Source organism: Macrobrachium nipponense, chromosome 21 (genome assembly GCF_015104395.2).
Source record: "Macrobrachium nipponense isolate FS-2020 chromosome 21, ASM1510439v2, whole genome shotgun sequence".
Classification (NCBI taxonomy): Eukaryota; Metazoa; Arthropoda; class Malacostraca; order Decapoda; family Palaemonidae; genus Macrobrachium; species Macrobrachium nipponense.
In genome coordinates, this window is record NC_087212.1 from 63,680,538 (window position 1) to 63,699,808 (window position 19,271).

At 38.8% G+C, this 19,271-nt stretch overlaps 1 protein-coding gene across 1 annotated transcript in view; it reads right to left on the bottom strand.

The window, feature by feature from the left end:
* Nucleotides 1–18,403, bottom strand: part of LOC135197512 (uncharacterized) — a 71,484-nt gene extending 53,081 nt beyond the window's left edge. The window contains exon 1 of the mRNA XM_064224575.1: nt 18,137–18,403. Coding sequence (XP_064080645.1) covers nt 18,137–18,403 — 267 coding nt within the window. The remainder of the gene's footprint in view (nt 1–18,136) is intronic.
* Nucleotides 18,404–19,271: the final 868 nt, after the last annotated feature.

Below are 19,271 nucleotides of genomic sequence, written 5' to 3' on the forward strand. Positions count from 1 at the left end.
CTGCAGAGGGCAGGGCTGTCACCTAGGTAAAACAATTAAGAAGTGCTACCGCAAAATTGAAAAATTTGCGGTGCGAGGTAAAATATTTAGGTATGTAATTACTTGGTAAGTTTATATATGAAACTTTATCTTATCATGAAAATAACATTTAGCTGATGTAGATACTGCAACTATCAAACATTTATTAAGAGCTGCATTACTGTTGTTAATGTGTTACAAACTTCCTAAATTCGTTCTTCACACAATGGGGAAGTTTAGAATTTATCCAACTAATTTGCAAGTTGTAGCAGTGGCTGAAAAAAAATAACCAGGAGGCTGCAAAATGTTTTGGAATAGGCAGAAGCAACAAGGGAAACCGGTGGAATCATGCCTTTAGATTATAAAACCCAGTGTTAATTTACAAGAAAAATGGCACGATTGCAATGTTTATGTGTAATAGTACAATAATATGAGAATTATGCAATATAACTGGATACAGTATGGGAATAAGTTTTAAATAATAATTATCAGTACAACTCTGCTATTTGACTTTTTGCAAAAAAAAAAAATCATGGTTTTAGAGTTTGTCAGTTTTTATAATCACAGATAAGGAATTGGAAACCTGTATAGTAACTCCATGTTGGAGAAGCTTTGGCTTACATTTCGGCTGGCTAAGAGTAGGAGTTGAGTTTGGTAGGCAGAGGGCATCCTTTGAGAGACAAGCCAATTAAGGAAGGTTGTCTTCTAGGTGGGCAAGTATGAGATGGTGGCTGCTTATGATGACGCAGATGCTTTGGTCTTGCACTTTAGCACACCAAAGGGTCGATGGTAAAAGAAGGATGAGATCATGAGAGGAGTTCTGTGGGTGTTGTTCCTTACAGAGAAATAGTGGTTGTAGTGAAGTCACTTTGGAGATATCATAGGTTGTCCTTGACAGGGTATTTATGATCAGGTTTACATGTCAGTTCACTGGCGACCGTTCGACGGATGAGCGTCCACATGAAAAGAGAACTGTCAGTCGGACTGTCAACTCTAGGTCATCACCCTCAGTTGTCGTCTTGCGTTTGTTGTGGCAACACTGCATGGTAACAATGGAAACTCCAATGGCTTTGGAGGAGGTGGAGCAATATAGACTTGCTGCTGCAGCAATTCACTTAATAATAGGGAAGAACAAAAAGGTGTAAAGTACTTATCGCCTATCAAAGAGAGATGTCTACTCTCATGCAATATTAATGCGTAAGTTTAAATTAGAACTAGGGGTTAGTTCAGTTATTAATGGAATTGATAGTGAAGCCTCCTTTCACTAGTAATACCTTTCATAAAAAGGCAGGACACTGTCCTAGGCCGATACCAAATTGTATTTATCACATAAATATTTTTTTTTTTATATAATTTGTACTTTCAATAGTCTACAATTGTGCTGCAGGATTTAACAATGAAAATAATTAGGCCTAAACATAGTATAGTTCATTTATGTTCTGGTCTGAGCGGTTGCGTTCTTCCCAGGCGAAATCTGGCTGCAAACTGTCATAAAATCGTTGCTTGTGGTTCACATATGTGATCGCCTGTCAGTCGGTCAGAAAGACTAGGTAATTCCATCAGTTCATTTGTTCTGATGAGTGGACTGATTCTGCCCACAAACTGTCTTCTACACTTAAGTTTTAATGTTAGTTTCGATGAACTGACATGTAAACCAAGAGATTGAGTTAATTATACAACTTATCTTTTAATTAGTGCATACAGTGGCCCGCAATATTCGCAGGGGAATGCATCTCAGACCCCCCCCCCCCACGGCGAATAACTAAAATTTGTGAATACTTAAAACCCTTTTAAAAGCACTTACAACTGCCTATTTTGTTTATTCAAACACAAGAAAAACCTTTAAAAATTGCTTATGCCTGAATATTTTAATAATTTTGTCACAAAAAGTTATTTAATCATGAAGTGATATGAAAATTCGCTAATTAATGAATATTCCTTGGTGAAAAATACTATGAATAGCCGAATTTTCTGCAAATAATGGGTAGATGTGATCCATAGAGAAACCTGCTAAGCTGAGTCTGCAAATCTTGAGAACATTAATGGGTGATCACACACACACATATACTAACTATATATATATATATATATATATATATATATATATCATATATATAGATATATAATATCAGTCTATCACATTACCGTGATTCATATACAAATATTGAGCTACAAATGTCCTTTAATATCTAATTCGCTCTACCTCGGAATTAATATATTTTCATATATGTTTAACCGAGGGGGAATTTATTAAGCGATAATAGAATTGGCGGCCGACAGGCGCGAACCATCGACCTCTTGATTCCAGGACTGGCAGTGAAGCCTTAGACAACCCCGCCACCGCAAGAGATAAAAGTTTATGCCGCCTCCCATCTCAAATACCTGCCGCGCTCAGGTGTTTTTTGTTTTGGAGACTGCATCAAGCCCATCTCGTCCTGCCCGAAGCAAGCAAAGCGGAAATTATGTTCGAATAGGATTCATTCAGATCCCTCCTGTGGTGGTCCTTTCTACAATTTGTGTCGGTACAAAGTAGGGTGTCTGCCGGTTGAACTATTGACTGCAACCTGGTTTCCGTGGTCTCCCTTAAGTATCCGGTCTTCTGTTGGTTTTGAAAATCCCAGTTTACCGCTGGTGGGCAGTCAGTTAGTGGGTTCATGGTAGGGATGGATGGGGTACTGAATGACACCTGTAATGTGATGTAATCGTAGCCCGTTGTAAGATTGTAGTGAATATTGCATGTCATAATAGAATCATGAAGTTGTGGAGATGCGATGCAGTGGTCCAGCCAGGAGGTTGTAATTGCGTCTGCTCTATTATGTACATATGAATAGGAGGAGGGAGGGAGGAGCATTACATCGCTAATTTGGAGAGCATGATTTTGACAGAAGCGAGGAAGTTCATTATAAAATTGTTTTGTGGGGTGAGAATTAAGGTCCCCTATTATACAAATATGATCAGCAGGAGAATCTTGAATAATACCGTGTAACTCCCCTAGGATCATGCAGTAATGATCAAAATTATTGTTATTTTCCCATGGCATATATACATTAATTATTAAGATTTTAGAGTTCCCTACTGTCACTTGAAGCCCCAGCAATCTGTCACTCCTGTAGGTCATCACCTTTATCATATTGTCTAACGATTTGTGCCACAGGAAAGAAAGTCCCCTTTTCGGGCGACTGGCTATGATTTGATCTGTAACTTGCATCAATGAAGTCGAGAAGGTTCTGAAGTCTGCATGAATTGAATCGCAGATGGCAAGGTCATGTGGCCAGAGGAGCGTTTCTTGCAATGCAATGATGCCGTTGAAATTTTTGCAGAACATGTTTAGAAGAGGAATGTTCCGCTTGAGGCCAAAAATATTTCAAGAGATTATGTTTAATGTATCCATGGCTAATCACAGAGATGGGAGATGAATGCGCTGTGGGCGGTTGGCTGGCACTTGCGGTGGAAATGACCCTGGTTGGAGTGTCAGTAAGTTCCCCTGGGAATGGTTGGTCCCGGATTAGGCTATATCTTAAAATTCTCGCCTTTAATAACGTTGAGGTGTTGAAATAGGCAGGTAATCCTGTAAGCCACTTTATGTTTACGGGAGTTCGTGAGAGATGAGTGGGTCAGAACCAGTGAGAAACTTGACTCTCTTCACTATGGCGTCTAGGGTCACCGATGAGCGCAGATTTTGAATTGGTACGTGACATCTCTTCTCAGGTGTCGGGCGAGGTGAAACACGAATGTTGGGCTCCGGTCCAGCGGCCAAACGAGAGGTTCTTCTCTTCTTTCTGCTTGTTTGTATCTGCCAGCCGCCAGACCCCTCAAGATCATTCTCATCTGCATCTACGATGGGGGGTTGGGGGGAGAGATCGGGTGGGGAGGAGCTCGAGGGCTGGTAATCATCACTGGAGGTCTATCTTCCACCGGAGGCACTGGGGAGGGAGGGGAGGTTGGGAGACCAAGAGTCCCCTCAGAATGGCCTACAGGTGAAGAGGGCACTTCCGTGTTGCTGGGAGGCGAGGAAAAACTGGATGCCGCATTCATAGGAGTCTGGTGGCTATCTGTGTGATTGCCTATCAATCCCTGCACTCCTTTGATCGCATCCCAGATCCGTGTGAGATTATTTGTTTCCACCGTTTTAAGACTGTTTAGGGATTCCTGTAGTCCTTTGATCACATCCCAGATTCTTGATAATTATCATTCGTCTCCTCGATTTTTTCTGAGTTTTTTCCCATTATTTATGAGAGTGATTTTGTTGTTTGGAAGGCATTTTCTGCCGTGTGGTACACTGCAGGTAGCCTTAGGTCAGCAGGCCCCTTTGGAGGCAGATTGTAGGGGTCATCGGCGTAGATTTCCACCGAGCAGGTCCTTAGCCACTTAGTGATATATATTTTCTTGTGAGAGGACAAGTTCTTCGCGGATCGCTCCTTGAGAATGCTCTCTGGTATCAGATCTTTGCATTTCGTATATGCAACGTTGATTTCCTCATCAGAGAAGGCATCACTGACAGATTGTATAGTGGACTCGACGTTGGAACGGTTCGATTGGTATTGTATATAGTAAAGACAATTGTTCGCGAGTACGGAACTTGTGTGTGGGGCACAGGCACCCGTAGGTGCCAGGGTCACTTGCGCAACGGTTGGAGCTTGGTCGGATGACATTTTTGTGGTAAGGGAAGGGCCAAGCACTAACACATACACTGCATTCTTTTACCCATTTCCCAGGACCAATAGGCCTCGGGTAGCTGTGATTTGAAAGATTTCTAAGGTACTGATTGGAGCAGAAAGAATATTAGAATATCTGCAATTGCACAACACTCTCCAGCTTACACGCCGGTTATTACGTGGAGACACTATTAACACATTGCTTACTATAAGAGGTATAATCACCAAGGCGAAAAACCCTTCTTATCTGTGAAGAAATGCGAGAGAGACCAACACGTCCGCCCCACACACACTGTATTTCGGTAGACTGACTCCCTTGGGTGGGAGTCAGTCCACCAAAATATAGAACTTAGCTTTAAACCATAGTGTTTTAATGGGCCTTTTATGTTTGAGACATATCCTGTTTTAACAAGAATTTATTTACACACATGCACACATACATATATACATACATACACACACACACACACACACACACACACACACACACACACACACACAGGCAATCCCCAGTTATCAGCGGCTTGGTTATCAGCAATCCGGTTTTATGGTGCTTGTCTAGCAATGATGATGAATTCATTTTCGGTGCCAATATTCACCGATCCCCACTTAACAGTGCTGCTAACCCCCAGTTATCAGTGCTGATAACTGGAGATCAGCACTGATAACTAGGGATTGGCACTGATGACTGGGTATCGGTGCTATCACCACTGATTTACAGTTATAGGCGATTTTCTGTTATCATCTCACAATGGAGAGATACCCCTCATATGAGTAACATAACAGGTTTTGAATAGTGGATGGATTACCTCCAAGTGAGTATGAGTATCATGTGCCATCAATTTGGAGAAATCAGGCAGAAAAGAGGTTCCATTACTTCAATAACCCATAAATTCACTAATGGCAACTTTCAGACTGGCTCAGCTTGTTGATTCTAGGCGTCTCATGAGTCAGTAGTGTATTTGACTTCATTGGGCATATAGTGCCTCTCTCTTTCACATGATGTGCTTCTATATATTTGCTCATAAATATACCCTAGGGTTTATGTTGGTTTTAGTTTTTATCTTTAATGAATGTATGTTGTAAAGACCTGCTGATCGCAATCTCATACCTCATCCAGACCTGTGTTAAGGCCTTCGTTACCTACTAATCATAACTTTGTATATCATCTCGCTAAGCAGCGAAAATGATAAGCATATGTCTGTATATAGAATTTCATGGCCTTTCCGCCGATATATAATTCATCAATGTATGTCAGTTATGTTCTTTATTATTACCATTTTATTGACTGTTAAGTTAAGAAACAAATTCTTTTCTATCGGTGTGCGAGCAACGGACCCCAAAGGGTCAGGCACTCCTATTCTGTCCGCACACTGCTATGTATTCGCTAGCCCAAATAATAGATTTATTAGTCCTAGTTCTGTTTTCATTGAGACCTCACAACTGGTGACCTGAGGAGTGACGGTAAAACAGCGGTTTTTGCTTCGCCATTAATGGATTAACTATGGTTGTGCTTACCTTTAAAAGCCTTTAACGTAACCATACAACGACAAAAGTTTAGGCTTCTGAAAGCTCCTTCCTCAGAAAACCACCCACGCCACTAACGGACTAAATACTAGTTGTAGTTAGCACAAACAAGAAAAAGCCAATGATTGTTTCAAAATTGCAAAAGACGGTCAAAATTGGGTAAAAAAAAAAAAAAAAAACATTTAACCTCCCAAGGTATGTTCTGGCGTGTTCAAGTGGTTTGGCCCTGGCATTTACGATCCACATCGACTGCATTCAGAAAGTCATCAACGGAACCACACGGTGTATAGTTTTGACTTCTGATGAACCCCGAACACCATTAACGGACTAAATACGGTGCTTAATTCGTGTTTTGGTATGAGAGTCAAAATGACAAACTTAGAACCTAAAAATCAAACTGAGGACTCGCAGATCACTTGCATCCCCCTCTCACCTTCGAAAACCATGATAACTCAGGCGATAAAGCTGCCGCCATTCTTGCAACAAAACACTGTGTCATTGTTCCTGTGGGCCGATGTACATTTCCGCATAGCCAAAGTCACGTATGAGGAAGTCAAAGCAGATATCACCATGACGACACTGCCCGAGGAAGTGTTTAACCCTTAAACGCCGAAGCGGTAAAAAAAAAATTGTCTCCCGTGTGCCGGAGGTGTTTCGGAGTGAGTGCGGAAGCGGAAAAAATATTTTTTTCAAAAAATCACAGCGCGCTTAGTTTTCAAGATTAAGAGTTCATTTTTGGCTCCTTTTTTTGCCATTGGCTGAAGTTTAGTATGCAACCATCAGAAATGAAAAAAATTATCATTATCATATATAAATAATGCAATATATGATAGGGAAAAACGAAATTTCATATATAATTGTATTCAAATCGCGCTGTGCGCAAAACGGTTAAAGGTAACAAGTTACTTTTTCTTTCGTTGTAATGTACACTAAATTGCGATCATTTTGGTATATAACACATTGTAAGACAATAAAAGCAACACAGAGAAAATATTATCACAAAATGATGCATGAATTCGTAACGCGCTGACGTAAAAAAATATATTTTTTTAAATTCACCATAAATCTAAATATTGTTATAAAGACTTCGAATTTGTTTCAAGATGGAGTTAAATGATGGAATATTACGATACTGTAAGAGTTTTAGCTTACAATTGCAGTTTTCGACCATTTCGGACGAGTTAAAGTTGACCAAATGTCGAAATTTTTTTCTAATTTTTTTTTTAATATGCAACTATTTCGGAAATTAGAAAAGCTACAACCTTCAAATATTTTTCCTTTTATTCTACATGAAATTGCGCACATTTTCATATATAAAACTCTTTGAAATGCCTAATATGAAACGAAGCAAATTTTCCGAGAATGCGATGTACGCATTTCGGAGATTTATGGCGGAGAATCTGCGCGCGGAGGGAAGGAAAGTTTTTTTTCATAAATTCACCATAAATCGAAATATTGTGCTAGAGACTTCCAATTTGTTGCAAAATTAAAGTAAATAGTTGAATATTACTAAAGTATAAGCGTTTTAGCTTACAATCGACCATTTCGGTAGAGTCAAAGTTGACCGAAGGTTGAAATTTTGGCACTTATCGTTATTTATATGGAAATATTTCAAAACTGATAAAAGCTACAATCATGAGTATTTTTTTGTTGTATTCTAAATGAAATTGCACACATTTTCATATATAATACTTCATGTAACGGATAATTTAAAATGGTGCAAAAATTATGTCAAAGTGACGAAATAATTTTTGAGATGTGTCACTGATACTTTTTAGTGCGATAAGAAAGAAATTCGCGCTTGCGCGCCTGTGTAACGATTGTAAACAAAACAACGCCTTGATCCGTGAACTCCCAGCATCCCCCAAGGCGCGTGATTCAAAAGTTTTTGGCTGGTAGGCCTATAAGTATTTTTCCGCGAATTTTAAAAAAAACTTTTTTGAGTCGACGTATGGTACGTCCATTCGGCATATGGGAGACATTTTGACTCGACGTTTAATACGTCCATTCGGCGTTTAAGGATTAATAAAATTACACCTTTGCTAGATATGCAGCCGGAAAAGATCAAATACAAAGACCTCTGCAGGAAGCTCACTGAGATCTACTCCATGCCCATCCCAGAAAGAGCCCAACGCACCCTGGACCTAATGAACTAGCCCCCTGGGGGATGCATTTCCCAAGGATGCCTGGGACGAACTACAAGGTCTCCTGATGCTGCTGGACCACGATGAATCAGGCAAAAGAAGGGAGATCGGCTTATCATGAGAAATATTCCTGTGGCGCCTTCCTCAGGAGGTGAGGGCGCAAATCATGGAGGCAGACACACTTCCAGTGGAGGAATTGGTGAACGTCGTGCATAAACTCTACGAGGCCACCAAGCTTGCCGCAGCACCCACAGCCTGCAGCCTGATAGAAGAGAAGGTCGAGGAGGGGGACACACACTATATGCAAGAAAAAGGTGCCACCACAGCATCAGAGGACGTGGACGAACCCAACCTGGTGTTACTTCCACCGACGCTTTGGGAAAAACCGCAGAAATTGCAGAGCTCCGTGTGAGTTCCCAAAAAATGCAGAGGGCGTCTACCCATAACAGCAGTGGCTGCAAGCAACAGGGAATCCCAGCCAGTAGGATTCTTTATCCATGACGCAGTCTCAGGCACTGAATGCTGGTAGACACGGGCACTTTGCAGTCGGTCTTCTCGCCATCGAGAGAGGACCCCAACCACCCGCCCAACGCCACGGCCGCACTAATAGCCACAAAAGGAAGCCCCATCCGCTGCTACGGAACATAGACACACAGAGTATCCATCCTGGGGCACAAATATGAATGGCCCTTCAACATCGACAATGTCAGATTCCCTCTATTGGGTACCAACTTCCTGGCGCAACACAGCCTGCTGGTAGACATCGGCCATAAACGCCTTCTAGAGACCGGAACCTGCCACTCTCGCCCACTCGCCACCTGCCCAGGAATGCCCGCTGTATGTGCTCCTGCTTTGTCCAAATACAGCACCCTCCTACACGAATTCCCAGACTGTCTTCAGGGCGGAGCTACACCAGGTGCTAGTAACACACGCCAAACATGGCATCTACCACCACATCACCACCATGGGACCACCAACACATGCCAAATTCCACTGCCTGACTCCCAAAAAGCTTCAAGATATCAAACAGTCATTTGTGGAAATGGAAAGAATGGGTATTTGCAAGAAAGCATCAAGCCCATGGGCGTCCCCGCTCCACATGGTGAAGAAGCCAGACGGTTCCTGGAGGCCCTGTGGCGACTATCGTCGACTGAACCTGGTGACAATGCCCGACACCCCCTGCCAAACATGCAGGACCTAACAGGGGCCCTGCATGGTTCCAAAATATTTACTAAAATAGATCTGCTTAAATCTTATTTTCAGGTACCAGTACATTCCAATGACGTTCCGAAGATGACCATCATCATGCCATTCACGACATACACCTTCTACTCCACCTTCAGCCTTAGAAACGCCAGGGCCACATTCCAACGTCTAATGGACAGCATCTTGGGGGGACCTACCTTTCTGCGTCTGTTACGTAGACAATATCCTGATCTTCTCCAGATCCCTGGAAGAACACTTGGGACACGTCCAGGTCATGCTGAAAAGCCTTCAGGAGAATGGGATGATCTTCAGATTTGACAAGTGTTCCTTCAGTGTAGAGAAGATGGACTTCCTGGGACACGAGGTCTCCCCGACAGGCATCCGCCCCATGGCCTCCAAGGTGGAGGCAGTCAACTTTCATACACAGAAGACGATCAAGTCCTTGCAGGAGTTCATCAGCATGGTCAATTACTACCGACGATTCATGCCAGACATCGCCCATATCATATATCCCCCTGACCAAGGGGCTGAAGGGGAAACCAGTTACGCTGACATGGGAAGCACCGCAGCAGAGGGCACTGGAGCAGACAAAGGCAGCCCTCGCCAGAGCCACCACCTTAGCCTAATTGCATTATTAATCATTAGTAATTGTCTTGGGGGAGGAGAGTACTTGTAAAGACCTGCTGATCACCTCATCTAGACCTGTGTTAACGCCTTTGTTACTTACTACTCACAACCTTGTATATCATCTTGCTAAGCAGTGAAAATCATATATATATATGTCTGTGTATAGAATTTCCTGGCCTTTCTGCTGATATATAATTCATCAATGTATGTCAATCATGTTCTTTATTATTACCATTTTATTGACCATTAAGAAACACAAATACTTCTCTATCGGTATGGGAATGACGGACCCTAGGGGGTCGGGCACTCCTATGCTGTCCGCACACTGCTATGTATTCGCTTGCCCAAATAATAGATTTATCAGTCCTAGTTTTGTTTTCATTGAGACATCACAATATCAGTTATAATTGTAATTTTGCAAAAAAATATTACAAAGAAATATTAAAAAAACATGTATAATCCAAAAAAGTTATTGCATCTCCGATCTCAGTAAATTTACATAAACACTTACAAAGAATATGCTCAGAAATTGTTACAGATTTTAGTTCTTATCTGTTATAATATTGTGTGAGCTGTACTTACAATCTTACAAAATAAGATAAAATTGATTAGAAAAAACACGTATAACTTTGTAAAATTTATGACTGTCTTGTAAAAGAAGGCCGACAATGGGTTGTAAGTAGTCATTTTCAACTTCCTGTGGAAGGTAGGAAGAATTTTTTCGAATTTTTTTCTCACTCCTCTTTCCATTGATGTGTTTCTTTTCTTAAATTGGTCGACCTCAAAGTTTCCCCGGTGTGGGGTGCAATGCATTGGTTTTTTAGCCTGGCTCTTGAGGATTAACACTTTTATCACAAAACATGCATTTAGTCATAAAATTTATATGAAAGTACAGTAATTAGTGAATATTTTTCTGTGAAAAATACCACGAATAGATGAATTTTCTGCGAATAATCAATAGATATTATCCACATAGTAAACCCTTGAATAGGTGAGTCCAGGAATCTTGAGAATGCAATTATATATATATATATATATATATATATATATATATATATATATATATATATATATATATATAGATATATATATATATATATATATATATATTCTTATACTGTGAGTTTCATAATGCAATTATGGTTTTGGTAATACAATTAATTCCCCTCAGAAGCTGTGTAAAATGTATAGTTTTGTGTTCAGATTCCCATATTTAAAGATAACATGTTTAATTAATTTATAATGCTTAGTTGAAACATACGTAAGGCAGAGAGAGAAAAGGTAGTAGCGTAAGCCTCGAGAGAAGGAGTTTGTTATTCACAAGTGGAAAATGGTTGAGCCAGCTCATTTTCTATCGTCCTAAGCGATCACGTGGCGAACACAGTTAAACTTTTCATTCACGTACCCGATCACGTAAGAGTACGCCTTATTGCATCAGATCCTTCGGGGAACTTTCCATACAATGATATGATTTCGTGTTTTGTTTTTATATGTGCAGTAACTTTTCCAATGAAAATATTTAATAGCATTGATAATTTAACTCTTATATCTTTCAATTTCTCAAAAGAGGACTTGCAGTATCATAAATAGATTAGTTGTGAAATGGAAAATTCCATGATGTCATGTAGATGATCAAACTATGTTTACATCTTTAACACGTTGCTCAACCGTCTTGATGGGGGGCCCCTTTCGCCAGCCATATCCACCCATAAAACTATGGATTCTACTTTGAGATTTAGCTTTGTGCGTTTGGGAGGCCAATTCTCTCTCTCTCTCTCTCTCTCTCTCTCTCTCTTCTCTCTCTCTCTCTCTCTCTCACGAAACATTGATTTTCTACTAGAACGTAACTCATATTTTGAGATTGGTCACTCACTTGGTTTAATTTCTTAGTAACATATTTGTTGTCTGTGGAATCTGAACAGACCGTATTATTATTATTTTTGTTTGGCGCAAACAAAAGTGTTGAAGATGGTAACAAGCCTTGCATTTTTAGTGAAAAGTTGCAACTAGTTTGAGGTATGGTATTTTTACAAATATTCTGAAGTGCATTCTAAGGTTTTTTTTACAGTGTTTGGATTTTCCATATTATTCTATGTTTTTATATTCTCATTTTGTTTAATTAATTTGAATATTTCTTGTTGTATAATTGTTTAAATCTAACACTTGTGAATTAATTTGCATTTAATTAAATTTCTTTTCAAATTTTATTATTGCTTTATAATTTGAATTAATTAACTTTCTTGATAAACTTTGATTTAATTTTGTTTAATAATTAATTCAAGAATTAATTAAACTTTTATTTTCAAGTAATAACAAAAATTCGCTGAGATTGTGAATTTCATTTATAATTTTTGATTTTAGAAATAAATTTTTGTATTTAAAATTTTTATGAGCGTATCATATACCACCAGTATTAGTATTAATAGTTTATTTGATTTTGTTTAGGTAAAAAACATAAATTTGTAATTGTGCTGTTTTCCTCAAGTGAATTAGAACCAGGGAAATACTTACTTTTAAAATTGTTGAAGGAGTGATGCCCTTTAATTAAGATTCTCACATCTGTTTTAATGAACTTAGTCTGATTGTTTACTTAAATAAGAAGTTCTGTAACGGATCACTGTTACCTTTAGGGTATTCAGTCGTTTTGATATTTGTGATGAAGGTTCTGATGTCTGGCTTTTGTGAGGTAACTAGTAACCAGGTACTTGACGAAACTGTGCTCTTGCTCTAACAACTACAAGTGGTAAGTGTAGTAACCAGATGCTTGGCACTTCGTCTCACACACACACACACACACAGTCATATATATATATACTATATATATATATATATATATATATATATATATATATATATATATATATTATATATATATATATATATAGATATGATATATATCTATATATATATGCATTAAGCCACTAATGTCCTTTATTATACAATTTGCTCTACCTCGGAATTAATAAATTTTCATATATGTTAACCAAAGGGGAATTTTGTAGTTGATAATAATTTTGTCCTTTCATGGGTTCAGACCAGCATGCAGTGGACAGAGGAGAAATCAGGACTTAAGTGATTTTATGTACTTGGCTAACAGGAGAGGTATAAGTTGATATCGATTCCGACCTTACAAATCACTGTCGAACTCAGTTATTTGTAATTAGAATTGATATCCAACCCCCTCTGCCATGTTAACAAAGTCGAATGTTTGCTGGACGTAGCCATATTGTGAATTTTTACCATATTACCATGATTCATATGCACGCACCAAGCTACAAATGTTCTTTAATATCCAATTCGCTCTACCTTAGTATTAATATATTTTCATATATGTTAACTGAAGGGGAATGTTTTACTTGATAATAATTTTGTCCTCTCATGGGTTCAAACCAGCGTGCAACGGACAGAGGAGAAATCAGGACTTCAGTGATGATATCGACTCGGCCAACAAGTGAGGTAGAAGTTGATACCGATTCCGACCTTACAAATCACTGTCGAACTCAGGTATTTGTAATCCGAATCGATATCCAACTCTCTCTGCCATTTTAATAAAGTCAAACGTTTGCTGCACATAGCCATATTATGAATATTTATAACATCGGCTACAGATGTCTTTTATTATCCAATTCACTCTACCTCGGAATTAATAATATCCAATTCACTCTACCTCAGATTCATATATGTTAACTGAGGGGGAATTTTTTAGTTGATAATAATTTCGTCCTCTCGTGGGTTCTAACCAGTGCCCAGCGGACAGAGGAGAAATCAGGACTTTGTCCGTTGGGCGCTGGTTCGAACCCATGGGAGGACGAAATTATTATCATCTAAAATATTCCCCTTTGGTTAACACATGAAAATATATTAATTCCGAGTTAGAGTGAATTGGATATTAAGGACATTTGTATCTTGATGCATGTATATAAATCACGGTGTGTGTGAGGGAGTCCCCGGTTATTTGCGGCCTAGGTTATTGGTGATCCAGTTTTATGGGGCTTACCCAGCAACAACCATAACTGGATTTTTGGCACCGATATGCATTTACTGACAGTGATAGCTATCACCACAGGAGACAGCAGCCCCAGCGCCAGCCAATCTGAGCACTTACCAGACAATATTTTTCATTGGCCCTTACGTAACCGACCCTATTTTTCATTGGCCCTTACGTAACCGACCCTATTTTTCATTGGCCCTTACGTAACCGACCCTATTTTTCATTGGCTCCCACATGCAGTCATCAAGCCTGGAGCCCAGCATAAAAGCCTGCATCACACAAAAAGGAGTCATTCCAACACAGACTCTCAATGTAATCTGACCTCAGAAGATGTTCCTAGGTGGAAAGAAATGTCAGGAGAAAAACCAGAAATGGCAGAGGAAGCAGCAGAGGAATTAGGACATCTTATTTTCAACCTTCCAAAAGAAGAAAAAGACAACTTCAGAAATTAGAAAAAGATTACTTTAAGCGGAATGGCATCGTAGCGGCAATTAAATTCAATAGAATAAGCTGTTATTATTATTATTTGAAAATTAGCGCCTATTATATGGTAAATAATTTATCATACAAAACAAAATAACATATGTACGCATAAGGCTTCACTCATCCCAGTAAGAGAAAGATAGAATTATTGTGTATTTTTATTTAATGTTATTATTAAATCAATTTAAAATTAATATTATTTGAAAATTGGTAAATAATTTTTTTATCATAAAAATGTATTTAGTCATGAAAATAACATCAAAATACAGTAATTAGTGAATATTTCTTGACGAAAACGCCGGCGAATTGCCTATTAATATATATTGTTTTTACACACGTGAAGAGTATATGCATTAAACTACAAATGTCCTTTAATATCTAATTTGCTCTACTTCGGAATTAGTATATTTTCATATATGTTAACCGAAGGGGAATTGTTTTTTGTTGATAAAAAATTTGTTGGTTCATGGGCTTGAACCACGGAACCAAGTATTCAGGACGTACAGTGAAGCTCTTTAGACCACAAGGTTTTCACGAGAAAGTATATAAATAAAAAGTTATCAGTATCAGGATATAATAAGATAAAGAATAACAAAAATACAAATAAAAATAACCAAAATATTTTCGTAAGTCTAACATCGATGACACATTTTTAGTTGGCTGTATTTTTTCTTTCTCAATCAGAAGGTAGAAATATTGCATTGATTCATTGCTCGTTTAGGGGAGGCTTATGAATATTTATCTATATTGCCTCAAGGTATTTTAGCTTTGGAAACAATGTCCTAATATATATAATATATATATATATACTATATATATAGATATATATATATATATATATATATACTATATATATAGTCTATATATATATATATATATAATATATATAACCTTGTCTACCGACAAAAATCATAAATTTTTGTCACCGATATGCACCGATTTCTGCTTAACGGCTGATACATGCCCAAAAGAGGCACTGGTAACCTAAAATCAGTTATTTTCAGTTATGAGTAATTTTCAACTGGGGACTGCCTGTAATTATCAAGACAGGGTCTATAAAGTCATTTGTTTTTTTGCTGTCGAACTACCAGTTTCATTCAGCTACAATAACATACACTTATGGATTCCTATCATCGCAAAGGCATGTAATGATAAATTCCTTTGTGACCGATGGGTCTTTCTCATGTAGTTTTTCTAGTAGTGTTACATAAGCATCGTTTCTCCTCCCTTTGTCACAAAATTCTTTGGATTTTACTTTCAAAAGACCAGGAAAAGCTTGATAAAGTTGGGTGAAATCTGCCCAAAATTCTCGATCTGGGTATGTTGTCACCCTGAGATGTTAATGCGGCAAGGGTTGCTAACCAACCAAGGATATCGTGCAATGAGTCCTTACCCATTGCGATCTTTGATATCTGTTGTAAAATCGGAGACTGAACCTCGCAACGTGTGGTTGCCAGTGGGTTCACACTATCACAAGACACAGCCCCCTTTTGGTAGCGCAATGACCCCATGCATACACCAATTTACTTGCGATACTGATATCATATGCAATAATCATTGTGTGTATGGCAGCCTTTAGATTTCAAAGTGCATGGTAGGTATCCTCATGAGGCATTGATACCTACGTGGGGCTTTGAAGGTCAGAAACTTTGTTGTTTGGGGACCAAGAGATTCTCCGTTAACACTATCTCAGATGTAGAAACGTGGGATCTTCTGTGGATGAAGTCTCTATGCCTAGGAGGAGCCAGGGTAGATGAGTTTTCCTGTTGCATTTTGTGTAGATTGATATAAATGCATCCATTGATGAGTTCATTTAACCATTCCTTTCCAGCTGGGTTGTATGTTGCAGTGTGATGAACAGTTGTTCCCTACGTTCTCTTAAGGGTATCCTTAGTTGGGAGATAAAGGCCAGTCCCAGTTAGGAAGTGATACTATGATTTGTCCAACTGGCTGCTCCATTTATACAAAAGGTGTTCTGTGCATTAGGAAGAGGTGATATCTTTCATGTGGATAACTACAGTCCAGCTTGAGTAGTGCTCAGTGGCAGTGAATGTTAATTGGGATGACTCATGCACTGCTAAAGTTAGCTCACAGGTTTGTACCAGTAGGTGCAATCAGTATTCAAATTAAACAAAATAATAATGCTTGGGTGACTGCGATGGACTGTCTATAAATGCATGTTTCCCGTCAGAATCCTTCTTTCAGTTGCTGTTTGTGTGGTGTGAGTAAGCTTCGGTAATTTTGCTTTTAGTTTTGCTGATTTTATTGTGTATGGCATTGTGTTTGTTTTCTGTTCTGCATTGTCATTTGCAGCAAGCAAGGTAGGAGCATTAGGTTCTGTAAGAAAAAGGTTTTTTTATAAACAATGTATTTGGTCATTCTTTATGGTCATACACTGTTACTTACAGGGTTAATGTGTGATTTTTTTTCCCTGTTGAGAAGAATGTAAGGAGTAGTCACATGAGAAATTAAATAATTTTGTGCAGTATTGGAAGATGCAAAAAACCAATAGAATTACTTAAATAATTGTCTAGGTCTAGCAATAAGTCTACTTCGTTTTTCCCTTCTAATGTTGCACTCTTCCCACACCACCTCAGCCCTTTAGGTCTGGTTCCTCTATAACGCCTTCTAACTTGCCTTATATTGTTCAGGAGAAATGGATAGGTAAACTTCAGAAAGATATGAGTTTACCCTTTATCATCATTGTCAGCTGCGCATATGTTGATAGAGCTTATTAGCAAAAGAATTAGTATAGAATCATGTTTTAGTTATTAAGAGAAACAAATTTATTACTATAATTATTTTCATTCTCTTCTTTCCCACCGTTATCCCTACATTAGGGGTCGATTGCCTGATGCCCCTTCTCCATTGCCTTCTGTCAAAGGCATCATCCTCCACCAAACCTCTTCTCTCCATATCTTCCTTCACTTTATCTTGCCATCTAATTCTCTGTCTCCCTCTTGATCTTCCTCTAACAGGTTCCTCCCAACCCCTCTTCACTCCCTCCTCGTCATCCATCCTCAACACATGCCCATACTATCATGACTCTTATCACCTCTGTAATCTTTACTAAGCCTGTGGTTCTTCTTATTTCATCATTTTCCAATTTCTCAAGCAGCGATATTCCCATAATCCACCTCAGCATTCTCGTCTCTGTTCTCTCAAGCTTTACTTCCTCTTTTCTTCTTAAAACCCATGTTTCTGACCCATACATTAACACTGGTCTTATCTCTGTGTTATATATCTTGACTTTTAGCTTGATTGGCATTTTCTCATCACATACCACCCCAGCTACCTCTCGCCACTTCCCCCATGCAGCTCTTATCCTACTGTCAACTCAGCCTCACATCCTCCCTCTTGGCTTAAAGTAGATCCTATATTTAAACTTTTCTGCCCGTTTTATAATCGAGCCTTTTCTTTCTTGTATTACTATTCTGTCTCTATCTTCCCTACTGCTAAGCAAAACCTGTTTTATTTACACTTACCTTTAAGCCAACCCTCTCTAAAGATTCCTTCCACTCTCCAACTGTTCTCTGTATGTCCTCCTCATTTTCAGCAATAATCACCAGATCATTGGTGTACAACAATTCCCAGAGCTCTTCATTCCTGATCACTTCACTCAACACATCCATGACCATCACAAACAAAAATGGGCTTAATGCTGACCTCTGGTGTAGTCCAACTCTAACTTCAAAGTTTTCTGTTTCCCCTACTGCTGTTATCACTTTTGTATGTGTTCTTTTATATATCATCTTGACCAGCTTAACCAACTTTTCTTGGACCTTCCTTTTCCTTAAACATCAAAATATCACTTCTCTTGGGATTCTATCGTATGCTTTCTCTAGGTCTATGAATGCACAATAGAGCTCTTGGTTTCCCTGTAGCCTCTTTTCTTGCAGGTGTCTTATTGTGAAGATTGCATCCACTGTCCCTCTTTCTATCATGAATCCTTACTGCTGTTTTAATCTCTCTTAATCTCTCATCCAGTACTCTCTCTCAAACTTTCAATCCATGCTCAGTTAGTGTAATTCCCCTGTAGTTACCTCAATCCATGACATCTCCCTTCTGCTTGTAAATATATACCATTAGACTGTTCTCCCAATCCCTTGGCATTTCTTCCTCTTCACATATAGCTTTTAATAAATCCAGCATCCATTTCTCCCCCTCTGTACCTAGTAATTTGAGCATTTCCATTTGGAACTCCGATGGACCTGGTGATTTACCATTCTTCATTTTCCTTAATGCTCTCTTCACTTCTGTATCCTGTATCTCTCTCACTGGTCCCTCCACCCTCTCATTTTCAGTATTTAACAGTTGTTCAAAATACTCTCGCCATCTCTTCTAAATGTCTTCCTCCTTATACAATATATTTCTATCACTATCCTTGATGACACCCAATCTACTCACATCCTGTCTGCCTTTTCCTCAAGTTTGAAATCTTATAGATATCCCTTTCTCCTTCTCTTGTTCTTAGTCTTTCATTCAGCTACTCTGCCTCCATTCCCATAGCCATACCTACCCTCCTCCTCACCACTCTTTCTTCTTCTCTGTACCTTTCTTCTGCACCCTGTGTATGCCTTACTTTCCAGTCCTGAAATGCTTTTGATTTTATTTCTGTAG